This window comes from Myodes glareolus, chromosome 16 (assembly GCF_982192425.1).
Source record: "Myodes glareolus chromosome 16, mMyoGla1.1, whole genome shotgun sequence".
Classification (NCBI taxonomy): Eukaryota; Metazoa; Chordata; class Mammalia; order Rodentia; family Cricetidae; genus Myodes; species Myodes glareolus.
Window position 1 is genome coordinate 4,036,012 of NC_142041.1, and position 20,731 is coordinate 4,056,742.

General features: G+C 39.4%; 1 protein-coding gene across 9 annotated transcripts in view; it reads left to right on the top strand.

The window, feature by feature from the left end:
- The window catches only part of Slc26a7 (solute carrier family 26 member 7), a 116,048-nt gene that overhangs the window by 24,321 nt on the left and 70,996 nt on the right, over window positions 1-20,731 (top strand). For all 9 annotated transcript variants that reach the window (XM_085676985.2, XM_085676989.2, XM_048420629.3 and 6 more), the window contains exons 3-4: window positions 918-1,028; window positions 5,374-5,546. In XM_085676985.2, coding sequence (XP_085533111.2) covers window positions 918-1,028; window positions 5,374-5,546 — 284 coding nt within the window. The remainder of the gene's footprint in view (window positions 1-917; window positions 1,029-5,373; window positions 5,547-20,731) is intronic.

Sequence of the window (20,731 nt, forward strand, 5' to 3'; positions counted from 1 at the left end):
TAAACAAGCTTTACGAAGAAAGTGTTGGTAGAACTTCCACAGATTTTAATCGGGGCATAATCATTATTTTCCAATTTAATGCTCAACATTAAACTCAAATGGACTCTCAGAATCTTCCCCGGTAGGATTTGACACCAAGAACAGCTGCAGACAGGGAATCTTATTGAACTTGTGTTAATATCATTAAAGCCATCAATGTCGTTTAAGCAGGAATGGCAAAATTTTCTATGTAGATGTAACATGCAAACTGTGTAGATGGTTGTACCCATGAAAAATAAAGATGAATGATTGTGAGTTATACTTTATGTACGCACTTTATGTAAACAAAGTTGAGTGTTTTGCCGCCGTAAGAACCTACAGTTGGCGTACGGTCTGGCGTTCAGTCAGTGGAAAGTGGACAGGGCTGTTCTCGGTCCTGTTGCTGTCCTCACCCACAGCCTGCCCACCAGGCAGCCTCCTGCTAGCTTTAAATTATGCTTGTGCCCCAGACCCCGACCCACTTCAGACTTCTCTTATGTCCAGTGTAAAACTCCGGTTCTTGCCTACGCCACTGGCGCTTTTGCACAAATAAAATGGCATGTGAAAATGCTTCTAAGATCCGAGTGTGCCTAGAGATGCCTGGTTTCAACATTATCATGGAAATCTTTCCTGAGAAGGTTCTCCACATTGCTGTTTCCCTCTCTGCAGTCAAGAGAAAAAGCAGGAGTGCAAAAACACATGGTTTTGAGAATTGAAATATGCACACTAATGGATGAACAATCTCCCCTTGATTAGCATAATAATGCTAGTACCCATTTTGATGATGAGTAGAATAATTAAAATACTCATTTTGACGTAAGTCTCATCAGTTCCTGTTTGATTGTGTGCTGTATCCTGGGTACACGAGGCAGTCCTAACTACTCTGGACTTCTTCACAGGACTGTCCTTCGCGATTCTCTCATCTGTGCACCCCGTGTTTGGTTTATATGGATCTCTGTTTCCAGCCATCATTTATGCTATATTTGGAATGGGACGCCATGTTGCTACAGGTAAGAATTATTGTTTATGTTTAGTTATATGTTATCATATAGCTAACAAAAGGGACTTGAAGTGATTATAAACTCCTAATTTCCTGTCCAAAGCCCTTCTACCATACTGATATATGTGAGGTATGTTTGTTTATCAGATACAGATTATGATTTATTGCCATATTTCTGTGTTATAAAAAAACTGAAAATAGAAGTCTTGCTGAATTTACAATGAAATAAGAGAATGTAAAAATTTTCCAAAAAAAAACCAAAGTTGCTCAAATATTGAAAAAATATTTTGGGTGTAATTCTTTGGTTCTTGAACTAAATGATCTAAGTTTCCACGAGGTAGATTCTATGGGACCCTTTCTTTAATTGGTTTATCTTTTTCTTTTTTAAAGATAGGGTTTCTCTGTGTGTGTTCCTGGCTGTCTTGAAACTCACTCTGTAGAACAGGCTGGTCTTGAACTCAGAGATCCGCCTGCCTCTGCTTTCTGAGTGCTGAGATTAAAGACATGCACCACCACCGCCTGACTTAATTGGCATATTTTATCCTACCTCACTCTGCACTTCTGAAAAACCCAAGAATGAACACAGAGGGTGGTCGGTCATGGTTATTCTGATGACAGAATGGGCTGCATTTCCGTGTGAGCTGCACCTAAGCACATGCCTCATTTGTTATCACCTGCATGACCCTGAACACAGTTTTGAAACTCTATTTATTACTTTTTAAATAATAAGGTGACTCCCCTATTTCCATTTCTTATAGTAGCAAGAGCTCCACGATGAATATATTGTGTTTAACTTAACACTTGCTTATATTAATGCAGCATTTATTGAGTTCTCCTATTATAAAAAGACACATTAATCTTAAGTATTCAGTTATAAACAAAATGTATTTCAGCAGAAAGTATCTGCAAACATGGCCATTCATTTTGTGTGAGATCTCGGCCTCGAGGCGCAACATTTACAGCCTGTCTTCTTTGGCCAGAGTTGTTTGTATTACTTCTACTGTCACAGATTAACACGACATTAGTGGCTTGGAACAAAGGAGGTCCACAGTTCTGGAGGTCCCTGCTCTGAACAGGTCTTCCAGACCCCAAATGAGCAGTCAGTGAGACTGCACTTCTTATCGCCGGCTTCAGCTCATCTTCCCGACTTCTCTGTCTTCTAGAAGCGTCCTGCATCCCTGGAGCTCCTGGCCTTTCCGTGGTGGCATCTTCAGATCTCCCCAGCTCTGCTCTCTTGCTTCTGTCTTCTGTAGTTACAAGAAGTTGTGATTTCTCTGACTGTCTCCAGACAGTTCTGGATTTTATTTTTAAGACCAGCCGAGTAGTGAACTTAATTTTGCCTGCTGCATTTATTATTTCTTGCCATGGAGCATATGCATTTCTGGATTCGGAAGATTGGGGTTGAAATCGTGGGAGGTCATATTTTTTATTATCACACTGAAATATGTTTTTCTCATAAAATAATTTTCACTTGTATAAATTTGGTTTTTATATCACTAAACTTTTCTATGAGTGAGAGAGCAGAAGTTGGCAGTCGTTACAGACTTGCCGCCTGACAAGTCCGCTGTGCAGCAGCATTCTGAGGGCACGAGTTAGGGAAGCAGAAATATGGGTGTCCACTTCAGACATGCTGGATCAGAACTGGCCTTTTCACAAAAGTTTTACACCCATGTGCTTGCACACACGACACACACGTCTTTACATAATGACACATTTCAGCCAACAAAAATGTCATATCACATAAAACTGTTCATCATATTATCTCATATTACCCACAACAGTGAAACTGGCCACAGTGAATTCTCGAAATGTTTCTCTACTTTATAAGGCATACAACTATATACAATATATATATTTTAGTACATATGTGTGCATGTGTATATATGCACATACATCTGTTTGTAGATATGTATATATCTCAGCAATATGTACACTTCAAGAGATTAACATGTTCTTGTCTTAATGCAACCTTTTAGGTGAACATTAGTTTGTATTATTTAGGTGAACATTTCAGGTGAACATTTCAGGTGAACTAGGAAAAAAACTCGCAAAGTTTCTTATGACAACACAGATTAAAGTCACAGACATACAGCTTACACCTCAGATGGGTCAAGTCTGGAACCCAAACTCTCTCTTTTTTTTCCTTCTAGACAATAAAATGTTTTAGAATACTCATTGAATTAGAGTTTTCTTCCAGATAGATAAAAAGGAGAAAACCACAGAGTGAATAAATAATTTTCTTCAGTATTTATTCAAACCAGGGTTTCACTAATAATCCTCCTAACTCAGCATCCTTTTCTCTTTTGTTGTTCTGTCCTTCTATCTTTGTCACAGAGAAGTTAAGTCTGTCTGTAGCAAGAAAGAGCAGAGGGTTTTAGAACTGACTTCACAGACATTTCTTCTGTTTGACACAAGATAAAAGAAAAAGGCAAAGCAAAATTTCCCAATAGACCCTAATTAGTCTAGTAGTCAACGTCATGTGTGGTAGTTCGCCTTCATCATCCCAGCACTCGGGAGGCTTCTGTGGGGAATTCTAAGAAATGCCACAGATTCAAGCCCTGCTTTAGGTATTTAGTGAGTTCTAGGTTGGTCTGGATCACAGACTGAACTCCTGTATTAAAGCAAAAAATTAAAAAAATACATAATTTGATAATACTGAAAAGTATAATTACATAAACCATTGCATTTCATAGGTAATTGCCGTAGATATTCTCCTGGTTGCATAGTTTCAAAATTACCATTTATTTAAACTCTGTAAAAAAGTTATTTAGTAAGTTATTAACAGCTATAGATGTGTCAAGATACACATTTTGCAAACTTCAGAGTCATTCTACTGTAAAGTAAATGTGGGTGGCATCCTGTTTTTAAATTTGTACTTTTCAGAGCCTGCCAGCCCTTGCTATTGGTTGGAAATTAGTTAACATCAGTCATCAGCACTGTTAACAAACACGTGATGCTTTCCATCCTGATGTAAATGACAGGGGAACCAGAAAATGACTTTTGGGACCTTCCTGTGATCTTAACTATAAGAGTCATTGAATCTTTAAAGATGCCCACAATATTTAACATACAAATCATGTTTCTCTTTTATTTGGTCATATTTTAATGTAAGTGGGAGATTTATGTTTCCTGAAACTTTATTAAGGGTCCAATGTACTTTCGTGAAAGACAAGAACCTTATCATGAGTTTTAGCCTCCTAGTTAGGTGTTTGGAGTGCAATATTAAATTAGTAAACACAATAAGACATTTTATGAGAATCATCTTAAAAATTAAATTTGTTTGTTGATATTTTCATCCACATAAACAACGTGATTACTCCTTGCCCTTCCATCTTTTATTGTCTCCTTTTCTTCCCTATCAACACTCTCTTTGCAAATCTTTTTTTTCATATTCAAGTTTTTGCTTTAATATGCAACATGTATAATTGGAACCATCAGTGTGAGCTTGGAATTCTCCATTGGAGTATAGGGGTTCACCAATGGTTGTTCAAATGATGGCAGTGACTCCCCAACTCCCATAGTTCATCAATGTTCACTAGTGAAATAGGAGGGCATCAAAGCCTCTTGAGTCCTCCAACCATCTGTGGTTGGCCATTAATAGGCTAATTCTTGTGTAGGCCCAGTGGAAGAAAGCGCAGTTGCTCTGAGTTCGTATATCTTTGAAAAACAATTACTTTCTGAAGCCGAAGTATAAAGATGTTGAATGTGCTAGTTAATTTAGCAATTTGAATTTTCATGATTAATTTATGGGCCCTGGCATTTTGTTTATGAAAATAAAAAAAGTGTACTCAATTATGAAATCACTGAAGGTAGAAAGCATATAGCATGAAGAACTGAATTCCATAGTTGTGACTATGAAACTTGAGGCCCATCTTGGAAGATGAGGGCTTGTTTTGGTAGATCAGAGGTCCTTACATTTTAGACAACAGGTGTCTAGTTTTCCGTCAAGGTCTCCAAGCTTTCCTTCTCTTGTTCTCTTCAAACCCTAAAGTTTGGTACAAATATCATTTAGTGGTTAAGGCGAGTTAGACCTAGAGTGATGTACTTAAGGTGGCATTCTTTATATATTGGAGGGTTGGGGGTAAACCTAGGCCACAATCCTGCGTCTTAGATGTTCTCTATTCAGAGACTTAGGAAAGTGTGTGACTCAGAAAAACACGATGGCTCGGTGGACATCGCAGTGAGTCAGATGTGCTGTTGCTTTCATGAAGTGGGGTGAAAGGAAAGGCAGGGAAATGGGGTGCACAGGAGTAGAGTTTTTTCTAATAGCTCTTATTGGCTTTTCAATATTCATGAAACAACTGAATAGCTTTTGAATGTTTCCATGGACGTTTTCTAAATCATTTCATTTTCAGGCACCTTTGCCTTGACATCCTTGATATCAGCCAATGCTGTGGAAAGGCTGGTCCCCCAGAGCAGCCGGAATCTCACCACACAGAGCAACTCCAGCGTGCTGGGCTTATCCGACTTTGAGCTACAGAGAATCGGGGTGGCAGCGGCCGTTTCCTTCCTGGGAGGTGTGATTCAGGTGAGCAGCTCCGAGACCCAGGGAACCGGAACAGAGGGAGCGCGCAGTGTTGCATGTGGGTTTTAACTGTGGGTTTTTCTCCAGATGGATAAAGAGTGGATGTGTTATGGTTATGGAAATATATAGTGGTTCTGTAAATACTGGTTAGATGAATGAAGAAGATTCAACAAATTGAAGACACAGAGAAACATTTAGTAAAATCAAAACTTGAAAAGTTCTTTTTTTTGAGTTAGGAGATGAACATGAAGTTGGATGGGTAGGAAAGTGTTGAGAGCTTAGGAAGAGTTGGAGGAGGGGAAAGAATATGATAAAATATATTGTGTGAAAAGTTTTAAAGGTAAAAAAATTATGTAAAATTTTAATATTTTTAAAGTGAGGCAGAAGCACCAGGACTTATCCCTACTGCTTGTCCTGACTTTTTGAGAATCTATTCTCTTTGCATGGATACTTTGCTCAGCCTAAATATAGAAGGGAGGGCCTTAGACCTTCCCCAAAGCAATATGTGTTTTATGGCATGAAGAGATGGCTTAGTGGTCAAAAACACTTACTGCTCTTGCAAAGGATATAGGTTCACTTCTCATCACCCACATGGAGGCCAAAAACTGCCCAGCTAGTTTCAGGGGATCTAGCACCCTCTTCTGGCCTCAGTAGAAACGGGGTAGACACATGGTATGATACACATGTAGGTAAAATACACATAAACTAAAAAAATAAATAAATTTAAAAAATGATTGAATGGGCTTCCTTGTAACACAATGAATCCATGCTGTTGTTCATACATGACCAAAGTATCTTTGGGAGGGATGTTGTGGGTGAATCCTCCAGTAGGAAGATGCAGCTAACTTTCTCGAATGCTTCTGTACTTAAACACTTTATGGTTTTGTTGTGTAGGTGGGCAGGAGATGGGACTTAGTCTGGACCCTCGGCGTATTGGTGTGAGGTTTCTGGATCAAACCCTGTCAGTCTTTGCCTCCCTTACAACTCTGAATGTCTAATGCTGTCACACTGCCTGTTGTCACACTCTCCTTAGAATGCCAACGTTTGTATGCACTGTTTTCAACAAAATGATCAGGCCTAGACCCCTCAGAAACAACTTCAAGTTGGACATGTTGTGCCAGTCAGTCACTTTTGGTAACTGCTATCACACCTGATTAAAATAACTTAGAAGATGAAGGGTATGGTTGTGCCCACAGTCTCAGGACTGTCGATCCACCATCGCTGGGCTTTATTCTGGAACCAATAATGGACATCAGAGAAGAGCATCATGGGGTAGCCAGAAAGCAGAGAAAAGGGGAGTGATTTGGATGCTGGCATTCTCTGAAGCACGTGTCTGCAACATGGCCTCATCCCTTGATGTTCACCTCCCAGTAGCACCACAAGGTCATGATTCTGTCTGTGGACTGGGTCACAGCTATAACAATCTAATCTTCACTCTGAACGTGGATTGGGGAACAAATCTTCAATACATTAGTTTAGAAGATGCATTTCACACTCAAACTGTAAACACACAGAAAGGCACTAGCTATCAGGCACACACTTCCTAATTTAGTGGTCATTTTTGCTTACTCATTTCTTGTAAAGTAAATTATGTATTTACAACTTTTCTGAATGTCTGTGTTCTGGGCTGGTAGTCTATCTTGAAATATTGTCCTATTATATACAATATCATACATGAGCAGCAGAAAGGAAGAAGAGCTGATGGTTATGTGAATACATGGAAAGAAAAGAAACATGATCTAAGAAAAAAGAAGGTAAAATCCTTACAATATTGCCTTCTGATTGCAGCAGAAGGGCTGAAGAGCCAAGGTGCGTAATGTGATAAGAACTGGTCCACGTAGTTACTAGGAACAGGATCTGTTTTCCCACGACGACTGGGCAGACTAGCGTGCCTGTCAGCTATTCTGTGTGTAGAACAGGCTTCCAGGAGGCAAGGCACAGCTGTATTACCCCGTGACCTTCACCAAGTGATTTCAAACGTGGACGATGCCAGCATACTCGAAGACTTGTGTGGGCAGGCTTGCTGACCTTTGCTTTCATGGTCCTTGGAAGGCTTTGGAGAACCCTGACCCTGGCTCTGTCTCAGAATCAGGACTACATTGCAGAGTTGTGAGTCACTGCTGTCTTCAGCTGTGTGACCTGGTGACAAAAGCTCGGATACATTGTGTTGAATTTATTGACCCCTCTGAATTCCTGCTCATTTGATATGACAATCTCCGTACTAAAATGGGAAAAAGATCACAATGGTAAAAATAACGAAGCTTGTTCTTGCTCGATTGTTTACCTTCCTGTTTCTCTTGCCCAGTGTAGCACAAAACAAGCAGTTACAGGTAGACATTAGTGCTTTCCAGATCTATTATTATTAATAGATGAGTTAACTGTCTTCTCAGTCTCACTTTAACCACTTTCCATGAGTCTCAAACGATTAGCTCGTGTTTTAGTATCTGAAGCATATTTGGATTAAGAACTTGCATAGTGAAATACAAAAGCAGAGGCCGAGATTTGAACAAGAAAACGAAGTCGTGTTGCCCTTACCGCAACTCCCTAGAAATCGAAGAGTAAAGCAGGATATTATTAAATATAATAAAATCGTCTCATTTCACGTCCTTTTATTGCTTGTAAGATGGGATCCAGATCGTTGTATGTTTCTCTTCTAAGCTTGTCAGACATCTGCTTTCCTTCCTCTGTCCCAGCCTCAGGTGCTGGGTGTGTATCTGTGAGTTTGTCAGTTGACCCCGCACTCCTTGGTCCCTTGTCAGGCTGGACCCTTGGCCTCTGTGAGCTCCTCTGGGTTCGCCTCCCCCGTCATCACTTGCGTCTCTGTCCTAAGTCCATGGGCAATGAGGAAAGTGTTCTGCAAACACAGGATGCTTTACAACCATTCTGGGGTTGTTTCTCTTACTTTTATGTTCCCCCTGAAGGCTCAATACATACAATTATTAATGTTTTTTTTAAAGTTTTCTGAAGCACACAATTGCCAGACTGTATAAATTAGACATGTTCTCAGCTGCAGAAAGCAGACAGGCCAGTCCTCAGAGGCCGACTTCAGAAACATTAGTTGCTTCAGATCGTGTGTTGGTAGGCATTAGTGTCTGTCAGCACTGTCAATTAACAAATAGGTCTGCTTTCTTTGGTTACTAGCAATGCCCTGTGCCTTAGTATGTTTCTCAGTTTTTAATCTCTCCCCTCTCTTTCTTCTTTCTTCTTCCCTTTCTTCTCTCTCATTCCCTTTCTTCTCTGTCTGCCTGTTTGTCGGTCTCCCACTAGTGACTGACCCCAGAACCCAGTCTTTTCTGTCTTCCTTCCTTCCTTCCTTCCTTCCTTCCTTTTCCTTTCTTTCTTCCTCCCTTTTTCTTTTTCTCTATCTCTTTTCTTCTCCATTTCTCTCTCTCTCTCTCTCTCTCTCTCTCTCTCTCTCTCTCTCTCTCTCTCTCTCTTCTGATTTTCAAGTCAAGGTTTTTCTGCATAGCCCTGGTTGTCCTGGAATTCACTTTGGAGACCAGGCTGGCCTCAAACTCACAGAGCTCTGCCTGTCCCTGACTCCCTAGTGATGAGATTACATGAATTTTAAGCAAACATTGGAAAGCTTTTCTACTACAGTGAGTTGAGAGAGGAATTAATATATGTATTCCTCCTAGCACTACGAGGACTTAAAAGTCTGTGTTCATATATATCTATATATCTATCTCTCTATATATTTTTGATGACTGAGGAAAATCGTTTCAGTGTTTCTAGAGTTGCATTGCCTTCAGGCAAAGTGCAGAGGCGTAAAGAACTAGGGGATATTAGCTGGGTGGTGGCGGCGGCACATGGCTTTAATCCCAGCACTCAGGAGGCAGAGCCAGGTGGATCTCTGGGAAAGTTCTAGGACATCCAGGGCTACTTACAGAGAAACCCTATCCCAAAAGACAAGAAAAAAAAATAACTAGGGCTAGGGATGTAAAATGCAAAAAGTAAAGTTTTATTTTTTATATATGACACGCTGTATGAATTTGACCTCACTATTGTTTTGAAGTGGCTGTCTCTTTGTGCCAGTAACACTTAGTTAAGGATTCATGCTTGGATTGCTATAGATACGATAGGAGATATTTAGATGGAACTCAGGGCCTGCCCTATTCACTGTATATCGTTCTTGGGATAGTCACACTTGGCTTCCTGAAGACTTTATTTTATCATTTAGTGCCATACAGGACAGTCCGCCTTTGTGGGTTTTTGTGCATATTAATGACAGCTCCCACACACTTGGTTTTAGTAGATGTTGTAAGGGAGAGGCCCGCTTGTTTGTCCTGGCCGCCCAGCTTGCTTAGCCTCGAAATATCCACACAGAAAGTGTATTAATTAAGTCACTGCTTGACCCTTTATCTGTAGCCTTTTATTGGCTCACTCTCATATTGATTTAACCCATTTCTATTAATCTGTATATTGCCACGTGGCAGTGGCTTACCAGGACTCTGGCAGCTTCATGGCATCTCTCTCTCTCAGTCTTTCTTCCTCCCAGCATTCAGTTCTGTCTTCCACACCCATCTAAGTTGTGCCTTATCAACTAAGCTAAGGCAGTTTCTTTATTCATTAACACATAAACAGAAGGACCTCCTACACCAAGTAGAAGTTGACCGTATTCCACAAAAGCAGTCATATTGACATTTATTGTCAATAATAATAATATTGCTACCCTTATGATGCTGATTTGTCAAATCCAAGGACAAGGGATGCTTTTATTTTTGTTCAAGCCTCATTTTGTGTGCTGCAGGGGTCCTGTAAAGTTTCTTTTTACAGATTTCACATATCTTAGTGACGTTTATTCCTAAAGGGTTTTACTGCTTTGCTGCTATTATAAATGGGATTTTCTTTAATATCATATCATGTGGCTACTTTATATGATTCTGAAAACTTAATTTTACATGTTAATCTTATATTTTAATTTCTATTTTATCTTTTATTTTTTTAAAATGCACCACACAAAGTAATTGGTTTTTGTCTATATTTATTATTATTGTTAGTTAATTGAAATTTTATATACCAATCTTAGTTCCCTCCTCCCATTCCACCTTTCCCCCACCCCAAGGCCCATCCACTCCTCAGAGAGAGTAAGGCTTCCCACGGGAAGTCAACAAAGTCTAGCACATCACTTTGAGACAGGACCAAGGCCCTCCCCATTATATCTAGGCTGAGCAAGGTATCCCTCCAACGAGAATGGGCTCCAAAAAGCCAGTTTTAGCAGGAGGGATAAATCCTGGTCCCACAGACTGTCCCAGACATACAACTATCACCTACGTTCGGAAAAACTAGTTTGGGCCTCTGCTGGTTCCCAGCTGTCAGTATGGAACCAGTGGGCTCCCATCAGCTCAGGTCAGCTGTTTAGGTGGGCATCGCCATCATGGTCTTGACCCCTTTGTTCATGTTATTACTCCTCCCTCTCTTTGGCTGGACTTTGGGAGCTGTGGATCTCTGTATCTGCTTCCATCAGTTTCTGGATGAAGGTTCTATGATGACAGTTAAGTCAGTCATCAATCTGATTGCATAAGAAGGCCAGTTCAGGCACTCTCTCCACTCTTGCTTAGCTGGGATCATCCTTGTGGATTCCTGGGAATTTCCCTAGTGCCAGCTTTCCTGCTAGCCCCATAATGTTTCCCTCGATCAAGACAGCTCTTTCCTTGCTCTCTATCTCTGTCCTTCCTTCATTTTGACTATCCCTATTTCCTCAAGTGTCCCTCCCGCTCCCTTTCTCCCCTCCTCCTCAACTTCCATCTTCCCTTCTCCCTTGACTCCCACGCTCCCAGTTTTCTCAGGAGACCTTGTCTATTTCCCATTTCCAGTGGAATCCATGTATGTTTCTGTTAGGCTTCTCCTTGTTACCTAGCTTCTATTGGGTTGTGGACTACAGGCGGTTTATCCTGTGCTTTATGTCTAATATCCACTTATGAATGAGGCAGGGTCTGGATTACCTCACTCAGGATGTTTTTTTTTTCTAGTTCCATCCATTTGCATGCAAATTTCAAGATGGCATTGTTTTTTTTACTGCTGAGTAGTACTTCATTGTGTAAATGTACTACATTTTCTTTTTCCATTCTTCAGTTGAGGGGCATCTAGGTTCTCTCTAGGTTCTGGCGATTATGAATAATGCTATGAACATAGTTGAGCAAATGTCCTTGTGGTATAATTATGCATTCATTGTGTATATGTCCAAGAGTAGTATTGCTGAGTCTTGAGGTAGATTGATTCCCAATTTTCTAAAAACCACCGTATTGATTTCCAAAGTAGCTGTACAAGTTTGTACTTCCACCAGCAATGGAGGAGTGTTCTCCTTACTCTGCATTCTCTCCAGCATAGACTGTCATTGGTGTTTTTGATCTTATCCATTTTGACTGGTATAAGATGATATCTCAGAGTTGTTTTGATTTGCATTTCCCTGATGGCTAACAATGTTGAGCATTTCCTTAAGTGCTTTTTGGCCTTTTGAAATTATCTTGTTGAGAATTTTGTTTATATCTGTACCCCATTTTTAGTTGGATTATTTTGTATTTTGATGTATAGTTTCTTGAGTTCTTTATATATTTTAGAGATCAGTCATCTGTATGATTGGTGAAGGTCTATTACCATTCAGTAGGCTGCCATTTTGTCTTATTGTCTGTGTCCTTTACCTTGCAGAAGCTTCTCAGTTTCAGAGGGTTCCATTTATTTATTGCTGTCCTCGGTGTCTTTGCTTCTGATGTTATATTTAGGAAGTGGTCTCCTATGCCCATGCATTCAAAACTACTTCCCACTTTCTTTTCTATGAGGTTCAGTGTGGCTAGATTTATGTTGAGGTCTTTGACCCATTTGCATGGGGACAGATATGGATCTATTTGTATTCTTCAACTTGTTGACATCCAGTTATGCCAGCACCATTTGTTGAAGATGCTTTCTTTTTTTTCATTTCATAATTTTAGCTTCTTTTTCAAAAATCAGGTGTTTATAGGTGTTCGGATTAACGTCAGGATCTTCATTTTGATTTCATTGGTCAACCTCTCTGTTTTTTTGCCCTTACCTGGCTGGTTTCATTACTATAGAGCTCTGTAATAGAGCTTGATGTCAGGGATGATGATGTCTCCAGAAGTTCCTTTCTTGTACGGGATTGCGTTGAATCTGTAGATTGCTTTTGGTAGGATTGCCATTTTTATTATGTAGATCCTACCTATCCAAGAGCATGGGAGAGCTTTCCGTTTTTTTTTTTTTTTTGATATCTTCCTCAATTTTGTTCTTCAAAGACTTAATGTTCTTATTATACAGGGAAGTAATTGTTTTAATTTGGTGTTTATACACACACACACACTTTACTTTTTAATTCATTCTTAATCCCTGCTATTCTCTTCCGCTTTTCTACCTCCCTCCTTTTGATCTCCTTCCTCCCTCTAAGTTAGTTTCCTCTGCTTTCTTATCGCACGTATTCCATTATTCTATATGCAGTTCCCCTAAGATCTCTTCCTCCCCCTTCACAGCACCCACTTAAATCAAGAGTCAACATCTGAGAAAAAATATGTCACAGTTTTCTTTCTGAATCTGGCTCATATCACTTCACATAATCATTTACCCATTTACTCGAAAATGTCACAATTTCATTTCTCTTTATGGCTACAATAAAATTTTATTGTGTACATATACTCCATTTTATATGTTCAACTATTGACAGATGTATAGGTTCCATATCCTAAAAACTGTCAATTTTGAAGCAATAAACTTGAATATGAAACAGTCTCTGTAGTGTGTTAACTTAAAGCCCTTTTGATATGTTTCGGGTCATACAGGTGGGTCATATGCTAATTCTGTACATTTTTAGGGAACCTCACACCTCCTCACTGACACCTGAGCCACCTTTTTTTTTTAACCTGTTTGTCCTTCCCTAACATTGAGTATAGATTCCTCTTTCTCAATATCGTCACCACTATTTGCAGTTATTTGTTTTATTTATGATAGTCATTCTGATTGTGATAAGAAGCAATCCTAAAACATTTTCTTTTTTTTATAATTTTCAATATTTGTTAATCATTTGTATTTCTTCTTTTAAGAATGGTCTGTTCAGTCCATTTTCCCATTGGTTGGTTGGACAGCTTGATTCCTTTTCTGTTTAAATCTCACAGTTCTCTATACATTAGATGCATTACCCCCATCTCTGATGTGTAGCTGGCGAGAATTTTCTCCCCTTCTGTAGGCTGTCTCTTCACCCTGGTGATCACTTTCTTTGCTCTGCAGAAGCTTTTTAATTCATGGAACTTTATCTATATATTTTTGGATTATTTCCCATGCTGGAGTTCTGTTTGAAAAGTTCTCGCCTATGCCCATATTGTGAAGTTGTTTACCTATTTTTCCCTTAGCATTTTGAAAGCTATAAGTCTTATATCAAAGTCTTTGAATGACTTCATTTCTGTTTGTGGAGATAAGGATCTCCACTACTGATCTTTCTGCATAGACTTGCCTTGCTTATTGAGGCTCTTTTGTGCTTCATGTGGATTTAAGATTTGTGTTTTCTAGTTCTGTGAAGAACGTCATTGGTATTTTTAAAATAGATTTATTTGAACCTATAGATTCCTTTCAGTGATATAAACTTTTTACAGTACTAAGCCTGCCAATTTGTAAGCATTGGAGAATTTACTTATTACCTGGTATCTTCTTTAATTTATTTCTTTATTGTATTAAAAATTTTCCTGTAGAGGTCTTTCATGTCCTTAGTTAATTTTTTTAAATTTCTAGATATTTTATAATGTTTAATAACTATTACAGATGGGAATTTTTGCTGATTTCTTTTTCAGTAAGCTATTTTTTGTAATCATAAAGTTTATTGTTTTTTAATTTTTTGTCTTAGTTACTGTTCTATTGCTTTGAAAAAATACATGATCAAGGCAACTTTTCAAATTTATTTTTTTAAAAAGAAAACAAATTATCTTATTTTCATTATACATGCCAAGAAGTTCTCGCTCCTTCCTCTCTTCCCATTCCCTCCACATTACCCCCATCTCCACCCCCATCCACCCTCAGAGAGGGCAAGGCACATTGCTTTGGAGAAGGTCCAAGGCCCTCCCTACTATATCTAGGCTAAGCAAGGTATCCATCCAAAGAGAATAGGTTTCCAAAAAGCCAGTACATGCAGTAGGGATAAATCCTGGTGCCACTGCCAGTGGCCCCTCAGTCTGCCCCAACCATGCAACTGTCAATCACAATCAGAGGAGCGAGTTTGGTCCTATGCTTGTCCTTCCCAGTTCATCTGGTGTTGGTGAGCTCCCATTAGCTCAAGTAAACTGTTTCATTGGTGTACTGGTCTTTGGGAGCTCAGTCCACTGTTCTGATGTGGGTCTCTGCCTGTTTCCATTAGTTGCTGGATGAAGGTTCATATTCATATTTTGGGGTCTGGGTTACCTCACTCAGGATAGTGTTTTCTAGTTCAATCCATTTGCATAAAAATTCAAGATGTTGTTGTTTTTATTTGTTTTATTTTTTCTGCTGAGTAGTGCTCTAATGTAAATGTGTCACATTTTCTTTATTCATTTTTCAATTGAGGGGCATTGAGATTGTTTCCAGGTTCTATTACAAATAATGCTGTTATGGACATAATTGGACAAATGTCTTTGTAGTATGATTAAGCATCTTTTGGGTATATACGTAAGCATTTAATTGGGGACTTGCTTATAGCTTCAGAGTGTTAGTCCATGACCATCATGGCAGAAAACAGCTAGGCATGGTTCTGGAGCAGTAGCTGACAGTTGTACATCTTGATCGATAGGCAGTTCACAGAGAAAGAGGCTGGCGCTGGGCCTAGTATGGCTTCTGAAACCTTGAAACCCACCACCAGTGACACACCTCCTCCAATAAGTCCACACCTCCTCAGTAGTTTAGAGCAACTGGGTACCAACCAATCAGATATAGGAGCCTACTGGGGACCAACTCATCAAAACTGCCACATTTCACTCCCTGACCTGCCCCGAAGGTGGTAGCTCTACCATAATGTGAAATGTATTTAGTCCCACTTCAAAAGTCCCATAGTCTTTCAGTTTCAACACAATTTCAAAGTGAAATTCTGAAACTCATGGCCAGCTCTTAATGGTAACCCCTTGTAAAATTAAAAAAAAATCAAGTCACTTGCTCCCAACATACAATGGAATAGAATATACATTAGCATTCTACAGGGAGAAAAGGGAAGTACTGGACCAGGGCAAGACTGCAAACTTGCAGGACAAATTCCAAATTCTGTCTTAGTTGGCTCTTCAGATCTCCAACACCTTTGAGCTTGTTGACTGCAGCACACTTCTCTCTCTCTCTTGGGCTGGTTCCACTCCTGTTAGCTCTTCTTGGCAGTTCTAGTATCTCCAACACCGTGGAGTCTCAGCTCAATCCAGGCTTCATCTTCACAGCACCATGCAATGACTTTTCTAAGCCTCCATGCAGGGACTGCCCTGCAAGATGCCTGGACCCCAGTGGCTTTCCTTAACTATGGAGGAAGGTTACATAGCCCCTTTCCCGTATGGTCATTGACTTTATATTCTGAACCATGTGGCCAACGCTGCTAAATTCTGTTGCCTGCTGGGGCTGAAACCTGCCCCCCCTGGGTAAACTTTGACTTGTTGATAGTTTCTAGGCTGAGGAAATCCCTCTGGCTTGTTTCTTCCACGCGGTTCAGGATTAGCTGTGTTGGGTCTTGCCCTGCGGGTATGACTCTCTTATTTAGCATCCGACCTTTCTTTTAAGCTCTCTGTCTCTGGCACACAGAACTCGGCTCCAGCACCACGTTTCCAGGTGCTCCTTTTCTCTTCTCTACAGTTTGTATTTCTCTACATCCAGCTTGTAGGTCTGCATATGAGCCATCGCTCATAACTACATGGCACAGCCAATACGAGGCTTCCTTGAAATCTCTGCCAGTGACATTAATCCAAAAGTCATCAACTTAGCCTCAGGCAGACTCTTAGGACAATGGCACAATAAGTCACAGTCTTTGCCAAAGGATCACAAGAATGGTCTGTAGGCCAGCTGCTGATATTAGTACTGCTACCATCTGAAACCTTTGGAACCGGGTCTCCACAGTTCCAGTCACTATCAGCACTACTTTCTTTAATGAGCTTACTAGGATGTCCTTTTAAACCCCACTTAAAGTGTTCAACCTCTTTTCTAGTCCAAGGTCCTAAAATCTTCCATCGTCCTCCAGAAAGCATTATCAGGCCTGACCCAGTACCAACTACTGTTTTAGTTATCATTTTATTACTCTGAAGATATACAAGGCATCTCTTACAAAAGAAAGAGTTTAATTGTGGGCTTGCCTATACTTTCAGTGGGTTACTCCACTATCGTCATAATGGGAAGCAGACAGGTATGATGCTGAAGCAGTAGCTGAGAGCTTACATCTTGATCCACCGGCACACACTGGGTCTTGTGTGGGCTTTAGAAACCTCAAAACCATCCCACAGAGATACACTTCCTCTGAGAAGGCCACACTTTCTAATTTCAACTGGGAAGCAAGCATTCAGAAGTTTGTGTCTGCTGGGCCCTTCTCATTTAAACTACCATAGTTTTGCATGCTACAATGTTTTTGAATCTTGAAAGTCTTGCAGTATAGGATCATACTGTCTGCAAGTAAGAATACTTCAGCTTCTTGGTATCCTACTTTGTACCCCCTTTATTACTTTCTCCTGTCTTACCAGGAGAAACTAATTTTGACTTTGAGACTTTGAGAACTACATTGAATGAAAATAGAGTGGGTTCACTTGTCTCACTTTTTTTTAAAGGAAATATATTCAGCTTCTCTCTATTTGGAATAAGGTTAGTACTGAGTCTGTTATATATCTAGCCTTTATGTTGTTGATATATAGTCTTTTAATTCCAAAATTCCATCAAGCCTCTCTTATGAGGAATGGCTGCTGGACTTCTGCATATATTAAGAAATCTTTCATTACCATTACAAGTCTATATGTTTTAATATGGTTATTGATTTGTTTTGAACAAATCTTGTATCCCTTGTATAAGACCAACTTGGTCTTGGGGTTTGATATTTTTAAATCTGATTTAAAATGTTTATTTCTGAACAGGTTCTTCCATGAAGATACTGAATTTGGTAATCCTCACCTTTTACTGTCTTTAACGCCCATTTCTTTCTGCTGAAACTGTTCTTCCACACCAGACTCCTGCTCCTCTGCTGCCTTCTTGCAGATTCTCTGTATTTAATTATGGTGGCTCCCATGAGCATGAATGGGGAGCGTTTCAGAACGACTATGAGTTCTTATTTTGTTCTTGAACCTGTTGTCAAGTGTTTTCTTGAGAACTTTTGTATTGTGGTCATCAGAGAAATTGGTGTATCATTTCTCAGCATTGTTATGACCTTACCCAGAAGGCCTTTGGTAGTATTCTTTCAATTTCTGTTTTCTAGAATGATCTGAGGAGTACTAGTATTAATGTTAGCTTACCCTGAAGGGTTTATTAGAATTTGGCAATAAATCCATATGTCTCTGGGATTATTGGGAAACATCGTACTATTGTTTCTTTCTTGTTCATTTTTATGGACCTGTTTAAGCTGTTTATATCATTTTAATTTATTTGGTTAAGTCATATGTTGCTAATAATTTGTCTTCTCCATGTAGATATTCTAATTCATTGAAATGTAAGTTTTCAAAATATTGCCTAATAATCATTTCTACTGGAAATTTCTATATCACCCCTTTTGTTTAACCTCCTATTTTATTAGTTGGGTCTTTCCTCAATTTCTTTTGGTTAGTTTGGCTAGCAGCTTCCAAATTTTGATGTTCAAAGAACAGATTTTATGTCTGATGGGTCCTATGTATTATTTATTACTCTATCTTATTAACTTATTTCCAGATCTTTATTACTGTTTCTGTGGACTACTGTTTTGTTTTTGGCTTCTTGTTTTTAAAATCTGCCACCATACTGTATTATGTATCACTTTTTAGAGTTGGAACTCACAGTTGTAAATTTTCTTGCTAGAGCTGCCTTAGTTGTATTTCAATGTTCCTAGGTCAGACTTCCATAATGAATGGTTTATGATTGAAGAGCATTGCTCAGTTTCCAATTTGTGTAGTTCCATCTGGTATTGATTTTTTTGTTGTTGTTGTTTTTGTACACTGTGAGCTGAGAAGTTACAAGAAGCTATTTCACTTCTTTTATATGTACTAAGTCTTTCTATGTGACATAAAATGTGTTCTAGTTAGAGAGTGTTCTATTGGGCTTCTGAGAAGAAAATGTGTATTCCATTTATGTTGGTGGCATCATCTCTTTAATTTGAGTTATGGCATAGCTTAACTGTGAAGGCCCTTTGGTAGTTTCCTGTTTAGATGATGTAAGAAAAGATGAGATTGGGCAACTGAAGTCAGTCAGTATTCTTTCAGAACTCAACAGTGGGCAGTAGTGATGTTTTAGGAAGACAATCTTAGGTGCCAACTTTGAGAGCATTTATTTATATATTTGTTCTATATTCTTATTCTTGGTCAGTTGTTCTTTTTGTTTATATGTGGTTCACTTTTGAAAGTTTACTTTGTCTTATAACATAGCTGTGCTGGCTTAGTTTTGGTTTTTATTTGCTTCTTGGTTGATGTCAGTCCTTGGACTTTCATTCTGGGAGTGTCTTTCCTAGTGAGACAAAATTCAACAGATCATTGGACCTGCTTTTTTGTTTTTGTTTTTGTTTTCTTTTTTGTTGTTGTTTTGTTTTGATTTGGTTTGGTTTGGTTTTTTGAGACAGGATTTCACTGTAGCTTTGGAGCCTGTACTGGAATTCGCTCTTGTAAACCAGGCTGGCTTTGAGCACATAGAGATCTGCCTGCCTCTGCCTCCCGGTGCTGGGATTAAGGGCATGTGTCACCACTGCCTGGCTGTTTTTGTTTGTTTGTAAAAACAATTTCTAGTCTGTGTGTCTTTGTTGAAGTGTTTAGGCTATTTACATTTTAGGTTATTATATAGTAACTCATGTGATTTGTTTATTTTACTGTTCAATTTTATTTTTTTCTCTCCTATTAGTATTAGACATTAGTATTAATTTTTTCCTGATTTACTGGGCAGGACATTGTGGATTTCATCCTAGCGCTCCTTTGTTCATCTGCTCCTTTCATAAACTTTGTTTTTCCCTGCGCTCTGTGAGGTTCTTCTTTGAATACCACCTGTAGTGTCTCTTGTAGGTCCTGAACAGCCTTAGTTTATGTTTGCCTTAAAATATATTTTTCCATCAGCTTTTAATGTTAGCTTCACTGGCCTAAGATGTTGGATTGGTAGCTGCTTCCTCTCTGAGATTGCAATATCATTCCATTCTTTCTTGGACTTTGACAATTTAAGAGCTAATGTATCTATTTTGAAGGTGAGCTGGTGTTTTTCTCAAAACTTTTAGTATTATTTTTCTTTTTTACATCTTTTCTTTTTAGTTTTGGTGTGTGTGTGTGTGTGTGTGTGTGTGTGTGTGTGTGTGTGCATGCATGTTTGTGTGTGTGTGTCTGTGTCTGTGTGTGCATGCATGCATGTGTATATGTGTGTGTGCACGTGTTTGTGTGCATGCTTCCATGTATGGCCATGCAGAGGCAACAGAAAACCAGGTGTTTTCTTCTGTTGTTCTCTACCTGTTTGCTTGAGACAGGATCTCTCACTGCAAGAGAAACTCACTGTTCCATCTGGATCAGCTGGCCAGCCAGCTCTCAGGGCCTAGCTGCCCCTACCCTCTGGATCAGCTGGCCAGCCAGCTCTCAGGGCCTAGCTGCCCCTACCCTCTGGATCAGCTGGCCAGCCAACTCTCAGGGTCTAGCTGTCCCTACCCTCAGTCTTGGGGTTCTATGTGAGTGTTTGCCGTGGTTCCTCTTCTTTTTAAAAACTCAGATGCTGGAGATTTGAATTCACTTCTTGTTTGTGGAGCAAGAACGTATACCCACTGAACCATATCTCCAGCCTCTCTTCTTTCTGTTTTTATGACTTTGCTGTGATACTTTGAAGAGAAAGTTGTCTTGTGGTCCTGCCTTTTGGGAATTCTAAATGTCTCCTGTGTTTGGACATCCATTTGTTTCTCTAAAATACATGTTCACTTGTATTTTTCTTGACATATGATATTTGAAATTAGTACATCCTTGATCTTGTTCTCCATTCCTCCTGATATTATTTGCATGCTCGGTTGAGTTTATTGTTTATGACTTTAGCTCTGCTTTGTTTGTGTTGTCCCCTCCACCCCTTTCATTCTTTTT